Source organism: Camelina sativa, chromosome 13 (genome assembly GCF_030686135.1).
Source record: "Camelina sativa cultivar CO46 ecotype springtype chromosome 13, ASM3068613v1".
Lineage (NCBI taxonomy): Eukaryota > Viridiplantae > Streptophyta > Magnoliopsida > Brassicales > Brassicaceae > Camelina > Camelina sativa.
This window is the reverse complement of record NC_141892.1, coordinates 7,454,942-7,468,233: the sequence shown is the minus strand read 5'-3', so window position 1 is coordinate 7,468,233 and position 13,292 is coordinate 7,454,942. Positions and strand designations below refer to the sequence as shown.

Below are 13,292 nucleotides of genomic sequence, written 5' to 3'. Positions count from 1 at the left end.
GACAGATAGATTCCTAAATGATACAAGTTGTTGTCATGTTTTGAATACTGATTAGTGAACATGTGCTTTGTAACATGGTACGCTTATTGGAACGACGTCGTTACAAAACCCTATTTGTAATAGTTGTGGTAGACTTCTCTCCGATTCTAAAACGACGGCGGTGTAAAGTTCAGCAAGACACAGGACAGAGCAACAAAAGAATAACGAAGAAATTTCAAAATCTATCTATTTCAATTCAACGTTTACTTTCCTTAAATTAGGAAAATTTTGACGAGAAAATTGAGATCCGAATCAAGTATGGTGAGACTCAAGGGCAGTCTCTGGGTTCTTCTTCTCCTCACGCTCGTTTCAATTCGGTTAAAGGGTTCGTTTGGATCTGAAGAAGCTTATGTGACACTTTTGTATGGAGATGAGTTCTTATTGGGAGTTAGGGTATTGGGTAAATCGATTCGTGATACTGGATCCGATAAAGATATGGTCGCTTTGGTCTCTGATGGTGTCTCTGATTACTCTAAGAAGCTACTCAAGGTTTGGGGAAATTCTCTTTTCTACACTCCAATGTTTGTTTTTTTACTTGATTTTCTAGCTATTGAAGCTCAAAGATCTGGAAAAAAGCTTTCTCTTTTCGATTAAGTTTGCTCTCTGCTTTGTGTAAAGATGTTTGCTTTTTGTATTTTGATGCTTCAGGCTGATGGATGGAAGGTAGAAAAGATTAGTTTACTGGCGAATCCAAACCAAGTTCATCCAACAAGGTTCTGGGGTGTTTATACAAAGCTTAAGATCTTTAACATGACTGACTACAAGAAAGGTAAGAGCTTTCTGCTGTTCTTGTTTAGATTTTTTCGGATTGACAACTTGAATCTCAAAAAGCTTTGTTTTTTTTTGTGTGTGTGCAGTTGTGTATCTTGATGCTGATACTATTGTGGTAAAGAACATTGAGGATCTGTTTAAGTGTTCGAAGTTTTGTGCAAACTTGAAGCATTCTGAGAGGCTAAACTCTGGTGTCATGGTTGTTGAACCATCCGAAGCTCTTTTCAATGATATGATGCGAAAAGTGAAGACTTTGTCCTCTTATACTGGAGGAGACCAAGGGTTCTTGAATTCGTACTATCCAGATTTCCCAAATGCTCGTGTTTTCGATCCTCGTGTATCTCCTGAAGTCTTGAAAACCAGACCAGTTCCTGCTATGGAGAGGCTTTCGACATTATATAACGCTGATGTTGGTCTTTATATGCTTGCTAATAAGGTATGTGGTTAAGAAACATAGTTGTAATCAGGCTGGTGGTGTCTATTTGGTTCTGTTTTTCGTTTTGCTGTTAAAGTTTATGGCTTAGTATGAAATCGATGTGATCTTGGAATATGTTGTGATTGGGTTTGATAGGTTTAAGGTAGAATTGCCTTTTCCTTCAGCTATTTGAATCTTTAGTTTCTTATTATTTCTGCAGTGGATGGTTGATGACAGTAAACTTCACGTTATTCACTACACTCTAGGCCCTCTTAAGCCTTGGGACTGGTGGACAGCATGGCTCGTGAAACCTGTTGATGCTTGGCAAGTAGGTCTTCTTCTTCACTAGGGTTTTAGGTTTCTTTTGAGTGAATTTCTCTAAGTCTGATTTCACCATGAACAATCTCAGAGCATTAGGGTAAAGCTTGGAGAAACTCTTCCTGGAACTGGAGGTGGCAAAAACCAACATGATGAACTCGTTGTGAAGTTCCTTTTCTTGTTACCTCTTTGTGCGCTTTTGTTCTGCATTTACCGAGCCATTCAGGTTAAGACTTCTTTGGTACCTTCACCTCTGCTACATTCATCATTTTTGGATCGTAATTTGATTTGATGTTTTCTGTTTTTTCTCGCAGGGTCGTGAGGGTTCATTGTGTTGGAGCTCGTTCATCAATCAGATTAGATATCTTTATTACAAAATTAGATCTAATGGAACACTTGGTTATAGTGGTGTATCTACCATGAATCCCAGCTATCAAGTGAGTTTTCAGCATCAAATCGTTGTGGTTAACTTTTTTAAAAAAATTAATCTAATCTGAACAATGTTATTATTGCTTCTGTCTAACAGCCCCACAGTGCCAGCACACAGTCCAAGGTTCCTCAACACTTGGGCGCGATTTCAGTTGTAGTCTGTTTTACTGCTGTTCTGATATCTCTTGGAATTTCCTTTGCGATTGTGCCGAGGCAAATCATGCCATGGACTGGCTTGGTCTTGGTGTATGAATGGACTTTCACTATCTTCTCTCTATTGTTTGGTTGCTTCTTGCTTTTTGTCCATCAACATGGAAAGAAAATAGCAATACAGTCTGAATCATTGTCCTTGGATGATTCTGGAAAAGGTATGGACATGAGAAGAAAACAAAAAGTGTGATAATTGTACCATTCTCTACAAAGTTGAGAATTAAGAATAGTGATTTTCACCATTTTTTTTTGGTCTCAACAGGTCATCAGCGAGCAGGTGTGTCTTGTGACGTTACTACATTGTATTATGGATTAGGGATGGCATTTCTGGCTATTGCTGCAGTTTCTTTACCTTACATTTTAGGAATCACCGCTTTATTTACGAGGTAAACTTTCTTAATAAACTTGCTAAGAATGGTTCTTGTTATTGATTCAACACATTCTTCTCCTTATATTTTGACTTGATTCATTCTCTAAGATATGTCATGATAGTTGCTGATTCACTTACATATTAAACAGGTTGTGTCTAATGGTGGGTGTAGCCATAATTTTAGCTGCCTTCATGACCTATGCTTCAGAGCACCTAGCCATCAGATGGTTCTTGAAAGGTCTCGAAGACCGTCGCGACACGACTAGATCAAATCCCTTATGTTTCCTCTGCTGACACAAGAACTACAAAAAAATGAAAAACACCTGAAGAAATGTGTCACCAACCATTGTAACTTGCAGAAACAACAGAGCCTATATAAATCTTGAGTTATTGTAGCTCTGTCTTGAAATGGTTACATCTTTGTAGCTGTGTTCTTTCTTTGTCATCATGTCTCGTTGCCTTTTCTCTTATTTTACCTTTTGTACAGATTTTATTGTTAATACTGAAGATCCCATTTGTGGCCTAATCTTCTTCTTTGGCTTAAAAAATCTTATTCAGCAAAGAACCAGAAGAGACGCATTTTAAACCAAACCGCGGGTTAAACCATTTGTAGTCCAAACCGTACCGATGGAGAACTAATTTGAATTAACCGAACCGGATTTTCACCATCGTCTTCCTTCACTCGCCGTCGTCGTCACTTTCTCTCCTTTGTCCTCCGCACCGCTCAAACAACAATATTCACAGTTTTGGTCTGTTTCGATTTCTGAAACAACCCACCAGAATCGCAAGAGCTTTAGCCTAAACGACCGATTCAAAAAATCACAACTTGCATCCACCCTAAACCTTATTACTCCTTCCGTGCGGTGCCGTCGATCCATTAAGGTGAGCTTGTTCCTTCAATATGACTATGAATTCGATTGTTTTTAGGTTTTGAAGTAAGCAGCTTTGTTCTTCTTTCCAAGTATCTTCTTTAACCTAATTTTACAGTCTTCTTCTTCTTCTTCTCTTGCTTGATTTTACAGAGGAGAGATACAATGCGCTTCAAAACTTCGATAATCAATGAACATCGCCGGTTCTATTCGTCGTCACGATCATGGATATCTCCCGTTTGCTTCTCGGAGAAGATGAAGAAGAAACCAGACTCACCACCAGAATCAGCAATCTCACCATTGGAAACAAACCTCAAAACCAAGTTTATCTGTCACAAATCTGCAGTCAAGTTGATGAGACTAGAGAGAGATCCTCAGCGTGTGCTTGATATATTCAACAAAGCCTCTCAGCAGACAGGTTTTAACCATAACAATGCTACATACAATGTTCTTTTGGATAGTCTCGTTAGGCACAAGAAGTTTTTAGCTGTTGATGCGATTCTTCACCAGATGAAGTACGAGACTTGCAGGTTCCAGGAAAGTTTGTTTCTTAACTTGATGAAACATTTCTCCAGCTTTGGTTTGCATGATAAAGTGATGGACATGTTTAACTTGATTCAAGTGATTGCTCGTGTGAAGCCTTCACTCAGGGCCATTAGTACTTGTCTCAATCTACTTATCGATTCAGGGGAGGTTGATTTGGCCCGGAAACTTCTCTTGTATGCCAAACACAATCTTGGACTGCTGCCAAATACTTGCATTTTCAATATTCTAGTGAAGCACCACTGCAAGAATGGGGATATCGATTCTGCATTTCGAGTTGTGGAGGAGATGAAAAGATGTGGAATTTCGTATCCCGATTCGATCACTTACTCAACCCTTATAAACTGTCTGTTTGCACACTCGAGGTCCAAAGAAGCAATGGAACTGTTCGAGGTTATGATCTCGAAAGAAGGGTTTTCGCCAGACCCTGTGACTTTCAATGTTATTATTAACGGATTCTGTCGTTCAGGGGAAGTTGAGAGAGCCAAGATGATTTTAGACTTCATGAAGAAGAATGGATGCAACCCAAATGTATACAACTACTCAGCTCTAATGAATGGGTACTCTAGAGAGGGAAAGGTTCAGGAAGCTAAACGAATCTTTAGAGAGGTGAAGCAAAACGGGTTGAAACTCGACACAGTTGGTTATACCACATTCATGAACTGCCTCTGTAGAAATGGTCAAATCGATGAGGCTCTGAAGTTACTTGGAGAAATGAAAGCATTAAGATGCAGAGCTGATGCATTAACTTATAATGTAATACTCAAGGGCTTGTCCAGCGAAGGGCGATCAGAAGAAGCTCTTCAGATGCTGGATCAATGGGGATGTGAAGGAGTTCATCTGAACAGTGGTAGTTATAGGATCATACTGAATGCGTTGTGTTATAATGGCGAACTCGAGAAAGCGGTGAAGTTTCTGAGTGTGATGTCGAAGAGAGGGATTTGGCCTCATCATGCGACTTGGAATGAGTTGGTTGTTCGGCTTTGCGAGTCCGGGAATACAGAAATTGGTGTTCGAGTTCTGCTTGGATTTGTGGGAATAGGTCTCAAACCAGAGCTTAGATCTTGGGAAGCTGTGGTTGAATCAATTTGCAAAGAGAGGAAGTTGGTGCATGTCTTTGAACTGCTTGATTCATTAGTTTATTGATATTAGTCTTGTTACATAATCAATCTTACAACCACACATCACTTTACAGAATCAAGAACATAAGTTATTAAATTGGAGGTGAAGCTATCATAAGGGACAAACTTTGATCCTTTCCCCCAATATTGGCATCCATTACTAGAAAAGGCTTGGAAAGCTATGCAAGAGCAGTTTCTCCAGCAGTTTTGATGGCAGTCGCTAAGGCCGGAGCTCAAGCTATCAACATAATAACTATTGAAATAACCTTTTTTGTTTTCCATCATGTAACCTCTTCTAGGTTCGAAATACTCCGAACCTTTCCTACAAGCCGTTGGCTTCTCCGTGATGCAGACTGCTGAACTGTTTTTTAAATCCGTCTTGCAGGGTTCACTGATTTCTGAAATATAGTTGGTGCTTTTGTTGCTGCTGAGCACATTGGTTACAGTGATTTGGCCTAGAGTATCCAAGAACCAGCTGGACAAGACTGAACTATTAGCTTTCTTGATTGAGTAACTGAAGTACTTCATGTACTTATCTGAATCGAACTTGATTTCATAATCAATGTAGCTTCTGGATAGCTCTAAGGTCAAGTGAGAGCTACCATTGTTCGTCAAGATTCCACTGGACCAGTAGATTTCACCGTGGCGCCAGACGAGTAACTGGTTAGCTCCTGACGGGTCTAGTCCTAGTCTGAATGCTCCTGGGAGTGGGACTTGGTCACTTATCCAAGAAGTAACTGATACTTCTTTCTTGGTTCTTAGGTTAAAGCCAATCTTCATCCCTGGAAGTAATGTGTTGGTGGGATGGTCAAAGCTTTGCCATAGAACACGACCCGAGACTCCTCCTGGCCCGATCTCTCGGACCACAAAGTTCCCGGAATCGAGTAAAGTGGCAGAGACATTCCCGACCAGTGAAAGCTGCCCGGCTAGTCTTTGGTTTACCAAGATTGGAAAAGCATTTGCCTGTGTGATCTTTAGAACTCCATTGACATCAATAGATAGAGAACCAGATGAATCAGAAATTGATTTGGTTGGGTTACCCACCCAAACAGGATTGAATGGACTCCTTTGAGGCCAGATACCAAGATATCTAAGACCAGCTGACCCGAGTTCGAAAGTAGATGATTCTTTAGGCGTAAAGAACCCGAGAGTGAAGATACCACCCGCGGACATCAACTGCTCCCAGTCTCTGAGCTGCTGCCCCGGTTCTAACGTATCGGTTTTGAGTGGTGAAATGGCAAACACCGACCCGAGAAAAGTCGGAATGAAAATGAGAATGAGGGGAACAAGAAAGGGTGAAAGTCTCATTTTTGTTTGTTTGGTTAAGTGTTTGTTGCACTTTAAGATATCTCGTAAGAGATATATATATAGCAACTTTTGTCCCTCTTACACACTCTCAAATCTTTCAGCGAATTTTGTAGAACTTTGAATGAGTGATGGAAAAAACAGTCTTTGGTCTCTGTTAGTGACATAGCAAGCCCCATATGCTTTTCAGAGGCAGAATTTTCAAACTCAACCCAAAGATTGGGTTTAAGTAATTAGTTCACTTGTGGGCTTGTAATGTGACATTGTAGGTGACAAGATTGGAATTGTAGTTTAAGCTTAAATTGGGACATAAACTTTGTTATTGGTGTGGAAAATGAAAACGCGTGTTGGGGTCTTCCGGTGTGTGCATGGGGCCGATGAATAATGATGATCTCATGGTTAATGGACTAATTCCAAGTATCAACGTTAACGACTTGAGGAATAATTTTCCAAGTCGTCGAATCTCAACGTGTAATGCAATCTTCCACCCAAGATATATATGTAAAAAAATCATGATTATTTTTGGTCCCTGTGATCAGCTATGTAATCTCGAAACAACTATCTAAAAAATTTGTATATTTTGAAGTATGAACTCAAAATCTCTTGGTGTAAGAAGTCTTATAAGAGTGTAATTGAGCCAAACAATACACTTAAATGAAAAAAAAAAAAAAAAAAAAAAACTGTTTTCACATTGCAAGTGGGAGCAACTGATTTCGTACAATCAATCACAAATCGTTATATTCACCTTGCAATACAATTTGTTGCTAAATTTGTTTTTTTCTTCTGAGCTTGGACGAGAGATTTATCTTTGCGGCGAATTTTGATCTGAGATTTAACACAAAGAAACTTTGTTATCATAATCTCATTATTGCATACACTCTTCTTTTTCCTATGAATGCAATAAAATTACTAGATTTAAAACCAACCAACAACAACAAATCAATAACAATAAGCCAATATTCAATTTATACTACCCATACTTGAAAAAAATTACACATTCGATACCCTTAAATTTCTTTCCTCCATTTTCCAACCCAAACTATGTACACTTTGATTTCAATTACACCTAGGATTAAACCCCGGCCCACCATAGTAAAAATAAGTTCCCCACTTATTACTATACGAACTCTTAATGTCGTAACATTCGGTGTTCTCGGCTAATATCTTGACGTCATGCACCGGTACTAAACTGTTGTCCGAATCCACAACCTCCAAATTCCGAAAGTAACTTGCTTTCCCGAACCCTTCGTCCGGGAAATGACCCGAACCCATTTGCGTCGTCGTGTGCCGGCCTGAAGCACGTGTGTTTACCACCTCTCCGCCCCATTCCACGGTGGTTGCATGGTCGGCCAAATGCGTGAATAGTTCGGCTGGCCAATACCCGACAAGTGTGTTGTCCCCTAAACCCATCCACCAGTTCCCCATTTTCGGATCCTGCAATTGAATATTTTTTGAACTAATGAACTTTCTTGTATATAGATTAGCATGTTTTGTGTAACTATGATAGTAAAAATAAAGCAAAAAAAAAAAAAAAGATATAGTATAGTATTATATTAGCTTAACTTGTTACCTAAAGATAATATCATACTACATTTTGTGTGGGAAATAGACAATAAAAATAGAGATCTAGTAAGAGAGAGACAGAGACGAAACCTTCCAAATGAGTATTGTGATGTCAAACTGGTTTCCTTTGAACGAAGAGAGAGGAGAAATGGCTGCTCCAATTGCAATCTTGTTATTTGTTTGGATAAATCCAGAACATAAAAGATTGTAACATCCTGTTGCTTGGTATGAATCACTCTAAGAATACCAAAAAAAAATATCACTAGTTTAGAATATGCTCAAGGAAACAAAAATTGGTAAACCAGATTAATTAATGCCAACCAGTGACCAAATACCTAATTAACATACATTTTCATAATTTACAACCAAAAATATGTGTAGATATGTTCATACAATTTCTAGCTTTTGGGCAGAACCAAATTTAATGATTTGGAGAGTAGTACAGAAGTTGGACTGGTATCAATCCAATTGATGTAATAAAGCTATTAATGCAAATATTAAATGCTCTACACCAAACATTATCATGATGACTCTGTTCTACCATTAACTTCAATATGATCAACACTTACACATTAAAGGAACCTGTAAGAATGAATATTACAAGTTACAGAAGCACCTTTACTCTTTTTTTTTTTTTTTTGGCATATACAGTGTTACCGTCAATTTACCCTATCATAATTTCCATGCACAGTATCACTGAATTTCTAGATGAAGTAAATGTTAAATTTCTGTTTCAGAAGAGGGAAAGTATATATACAAAAAAAAAAGAGTATAATATTGAATGTGTGCCTTCAAAGCAATATATTTGGTTGTTTTGAAAATACAATCTATATACCAAAACTAGACACTGAACTATACCTAGAAACTACTACACTGTCACATGAATGTCCTTAAAAGCAAAACATTAATTCATATTTTTCGTCTCAATGGATATTCAATATATAACCCAAATAATCCTAGGTCTGGATTTCTAGAATTAAATAACAAGTAATAAAACTGATAATTTGCATCATAATATAAACAAAATCAACAAATAGTAATTAACAACAACATACCGTCCAATAAGTGAACAATCTTGGTCTGTTGTCACCATACAGCTCCGGACTGACCTGACTAGTAGAACAATCACAGCTTTAGATATAACTCTTTTTTCTTAAACTTACTCAATAGTAAATTAAACAAGAATGTTATGGGAAGGGTGAAACAGTAGAACACAGTACCTGCCAGCCAGCTTCTATACTATTGAGATCAGGACCGACGAAAGAACCAGAGAGAATCCAAATCTGAGAGAGACTAAACTCATTCACTTCTTCTATCTTTGGATCCCAAACGTTTATCGTCGCCTTTGCTCCATATATCTCCGACGATGTTTCCGTATACGCGATCGCATGCTATCATTCCCCACCCATATTTCATTAACAAAATCAGTATTCATCAAGTCTTATTATATTTAACGATCATTAACTTCTAAATTACACTTGTTTATAATCCCAATATATGCGTATGAAATGCTGTGCATTTATATAAGTAGTACTAATATAGTAGTAGTAATCTTTTAAGATAGTTGTATGTTTCAAGAATTATAATAACGAGACCGGATCTTAAAATCCATTGAATGCTTGTGTTTTTATGTATTTTATGAACTTAATTAATGAGACTGACATTGGAAACTGTTACATGGGTCCATAATTAAATGATTACATAGACAATTCACATAAACATTGATATACGAATAGATCGTACATGTAGTTTATTATCAACGTTTATGTGAATTATCTATGTAATCTTAATTACGATGACCGCACAGCTTTTTCTTTTATTCAATTCGTAGACGGTATGGTTTACATTCATACATCTATTTTGGTTATCCATTCTAAGCTAAAGACTTACTAGTTTATTATATTGAAGTTCATAGTCCAATTTGTCAATAACCAAGAAGAGCCTAGGGATAACTATAATAATCGAGTGTACCTCATGTCCATTTGTGCCAAGAGCATCAGGTTTCTCTGTCCGTTGATCAAGGTCAATACTCCGTCGCTTTTTGCCAAAGTCAAACAGAGACTTGGCTCTCAGCACATCGTTCATCGTGTTGCGTCGTATGGGAACAGTCCCCTTGGGGCACCTCGTGCCATTCACGTGCCACATTTGCCATGCACCTTCCAATACACTTGCTGCTTCTTCTTTATTAACATCATCGCTTCCCATCATCGTCGGCATTTTCTTCGGTGCTTTCTACATTTATTTTATCCAATAATCAATTTCTTCTCATCGATACAAACGGCTTTTATCATAACAAAACGACTTATTTTGTGGTACTATTCATTAATTTAAGCCAAAATAAAATAATTAAGAAAAAATAACGCGTATATGTAATCTGTCACATCCAAATTCACCAACATCATCTTTTTAAGTTTTTTACAGTTTTTTTTTTTAATTTACCTAAACAAATAGTGTTACATCATTCAATAAATTTTGAAAACTGTTTATTTGATGTAAGTAATAAATAAAAAGAAAAAGTTGCGTGGTCGGCATTACCTGAATCTTGTGATGCTTTAAGAGTGGATGATCCAAAGCCGGCTGCTTTCTTTTGTGTACACAATCTATTACATCACCGTCCGGACTCTGTAAATAATTATTTTATAATAACAAACGTTATATATATTTTCACATAAAGATCAAATTTAGACAAATCAAGTACAAATGCATTTGAAAAATGAACATATTATATAATTAACCTGGATGGTGAAGACAGGAGGCTTGTTGATCTTGTTCAAGTGCTTTTGGATCCTCTCTAGTCTCAAGCTACTGACTTGTCTGTACGGTTTGGTTTCGTTAAAGGCAGAGATATGTATGAGCTTCTGGCTCAAAGAGAGGCTTACAATAAAAAGAAAAAGAAGAAAACTTCTCGTGGATGGAAGAACAAAACCCTCCATTGATGGATCTTTTAAAGCTTTAATCTCCTATAAATGTATCACATTCAGTGTCCAGAGAACGAGAAAGTGAAGAAATTGGAAACAGAGAGAAGGTCAGACAGATTCTTCTTCTAGAGTTAAGATGAGAGCTAGGAGCACCATTTCAAGAAAATGGAAAGAGATTTTAGAGAGTTACTATAGCTAGCCGAAAATATATATAAATGTGAAATTATGTATATATATCAGTGTGTTATAAATGGGGAAGAAGAGAAGTGGGTGAAGAGATATTATGAAGTGTAAATATGGAAATGGAAGAGAAGAAGCAAAAGCAATGAGGTTTTCGAGAAGAAGATCAAATCAAGATTCATCATTGCCCTGCATTGGTTTCAATTTTATATATAGATGGATTTAATTCTTGTCTTTTCTTTCTTATGATTTTTTTTTTTTTTAAAAGAAAGAGAAAATTTTCATTTTATACATGTGTGGGAGAGAGACTAAAGCAATAGTAGTATTGATTAAAATAAAGTTAAGGGAAATAAATGAAAAAGAAGCAAAGGGAGACTATAAATACATTAGAGAGACCTACCCAACTAACTAAACCTTTCTTCCCTTTTATGACACTCCTTCAATGTTTTCATCTGTCACTACTACTCTTTTCTCTTTTTTATTTCTAAAATCTAAATATAAATTTAGAAAAATACATTATATCCAAAAATATAAGAGTATATATTTTTGGTATAAGTCGCTTATACATCATTCATAACCAAAGTTGTTTCTGTTTTGGTTTAGTTTGGTGTGGAAGTAAAGATACCAAATAGTCAAAAGTAGAAGTGTTTTGATATGGTTTGAACTCATTGCCTTCATAGTAAAACTGTTTATATGTCCATAAAAATATAAGTAGGAGTTCAATGAGAAATCTGGTTAGCGTCCGATACATTATGATCAACTAACACATTGCTTCTGTTACAAAGATCTAGTAATTAAGGTTCTAGTGGATGATATGCACGAGGCAGATCAAAACTAGTCACATGATTATACTAATAATCTAATCATTTTGACCGTTTTATATTAATAAGTAGATTAAACTTTATGGTGGACGTTTAATTAATGGAGTAGTAGTATCTTTAGCTTTGCTTGAGGGGCTCTCAATCGATCCAGCTTTTTTTTTTTTTTTTTTTTTTACATCATCTAAAATTTGGTACTGTATCCCACGTGACGTCCTTTAATTGCGTACTCATACACCACCGAGTAAATATCATTATTTTTGCATATAACACACTCTGAAATCTGAATGCGATGCTGAACCAATTTCAACAAATGAATTATGAACATACCAACTGAATTCAAAGTTATAATCAATTACTAGTAAAATTTTGTCATTTCTAATATTTATTTTCCCTTTTTTTTTTGTTTTGTGCAACTTAATAATGTTTAATCTCGTTGACCCAAAAAATTATGTTATTTAATCCAATATCCATTTGCCACGCATTAAAATTTAGTTAATGAATAAAATCGTTAAACAGTTTACATATGTATATGCAATAACTATTTGCTGAAATAAGGTTTCATATTTTTGGTAACATGCTTAATTTTACCCCATTCAACTTTTTAAAATCAAAGACAAATTGTTACGTATTTCTTAGTGTTATCTTAAAATCAAAGCATAATCGAAAACGTTTTGTCTTTATATTTCTTTCGATTAGAAACAAAACTATAGAAACCTGAATTGAACTACATTTAAAGGCTAAGAGCTTTTCGCGTTATAAAGATATAATTCATTTTTTTCCTCATTTGACTTACTGGCCAAACACATATTATTTCTCAATATGATGTTACATAAAGTCGACGTAAAAAATGATATCAAGTGTATATAATTATATATAAATCATTGTGGACCGTTTAATTATGTGGTCCATGACAGGTCTAGTAAATTTTATAGGTATATCACATTGGGTCAATCAATATATCCAGTTTGAGTTTGATCCGAACGGAGTTCGGAAAGAATTACCAGGATCAGTGTCTAAAATCAATATGCTGTGAAAAGTTTTGAAATGGTTGTTAAATATTAAGAAAACTTGTAATATATTTTTATATACCTGCTATGTTTTTTGTGTGTGCTAATTTTCACAAAATATGTTAAAATTATGTTTTAAATTACTGCGAGAGAAAGTTACAAAAAAATAGAACAAACGCTCCCAGGCACGGTAATCAAGACTCCTCTTCTAACCATGTCTTCCGGCGTCGGTGAGACCTATGATCGCCGGCGTCGGGAGGTGACAAACCTTTCAAACTTTTCTAATTTTTCTCGAATCTTTTTAATTTTTGCTTTTCTAATTTGTTCTAGTTCCACTTCCCTTCCCCTTAAAAATCCAACTGAAACTTTAAAAGGAGTTTACTTCTCAAAGGTTTCTCTACACGACGGAAGGG

At 36.3% G+C, this 13,292-nt stretch overlaps 3 protein-coding genes and 1 pseudogene across 5 annotated transcripts; 2 read left to right on the top strand and 2 right to left on the bottom strand.

Annotated features, from left to right (window-relative positions):
• The first annotated feature begins 49 nt into the window (after nt 1–49).
• Nucleotides 50–3,078, top strand: LOC104735907 (inositol phosphorylceramide glucuronosyltransferase 1). The gene is made up of 9 exons (XM_010455786.3): nt 50–528; nt 688–808; nt 897–1,246; nt 1,446–1,553; nt 1,635–1,769; nt 1,858–1,980; nt 2,070–2,340; nt 2,445–2,568; nt 2,702–3,078. The coding sequence occupies exons 1-9, from the start codon at nt 298–300 to the stop codon at nt 2,844–2,846; spliced, it is 1,608 nt and encodes a 535-aa protein (XP_010454088.2). The 5' UTR covers nt 50–297; the 3' UTR covers nt 2,847–3,078.
• Nucleotides 3,079–3,200: 122 nt separating this feature from the next.
• Nucleotides 3,201–5,133, top strand: LOC104735908 (pentatricopeptide repeat-containing protein At5g18475 pseudogene; annotated as a pseudogene). Its single transcript, XR_015577500.1, has 2 exons — nt 3,201–3,434; nt 3,575–5,133. The product of XR_015577500.1 is annotated as a pentatricopeptide repeat-containing protein At5g18475 pseudogene (transcript).
• On the bottom strand, nt 5,079–6,686 carry LOC104735909 (G-type lectin S-receptor-like serine/threonine-protein kinase CES101). The gene has a single exon (XM_019234924.2). The coding sequence runs from the start codon at nt 6,391–6,393 to the stop codon at nt 5,149–5,151; it is 1,245 nt and encodes a 414-aa protein (XP_019090469.2). The 5' UTR covers nt 6,394–6,686; the 3' UTR covers nt 5,079–5,148.
• Nucleotides 6,687–7,273: 587 nt separating this feature from the next.
• LOC104735906 (protein neprosin-like) lies at nt 7,274–11,505 on the bottom strand. Of its 2 annotated transcripts, none has more exons than XR_015577499.1 (7): nt 10,689–11,402; nt 10,489–10,575; nt 9,925–10,185; nt 9,174–9,344; nt 9,009–9,066; nt 8,044–8,190; nt 7,274–7,824 (listed from the first exon to the last, which is right to left on the bottom strand). XR_015577499.1 is itself a non-coding variant. In XM_010455785.3 (7 exons), the coding sequence occupies exons 1-7, from the start codon at nt 10,884–10,886 to the stop codon at nt 7,447–7,449; spliced, it is 1,296 nt and encodes a 431-aa protein (XP_010454087.2). In that variant the 5' UTR covers nt 10,887–11,505; the 3' UTR covers nt 7,274–7,446. The 2 variants fall into 2 exon arrangements, 1 of the variants encoding a protein (XP_010454087.2); XM_010455785.3 differs by having other exon boundaries at nt 9,009–9,062; nt 10,689–11,505.
• Nucleotides 11,506–13,292: the final 1,787 nt, after the last annotated feature.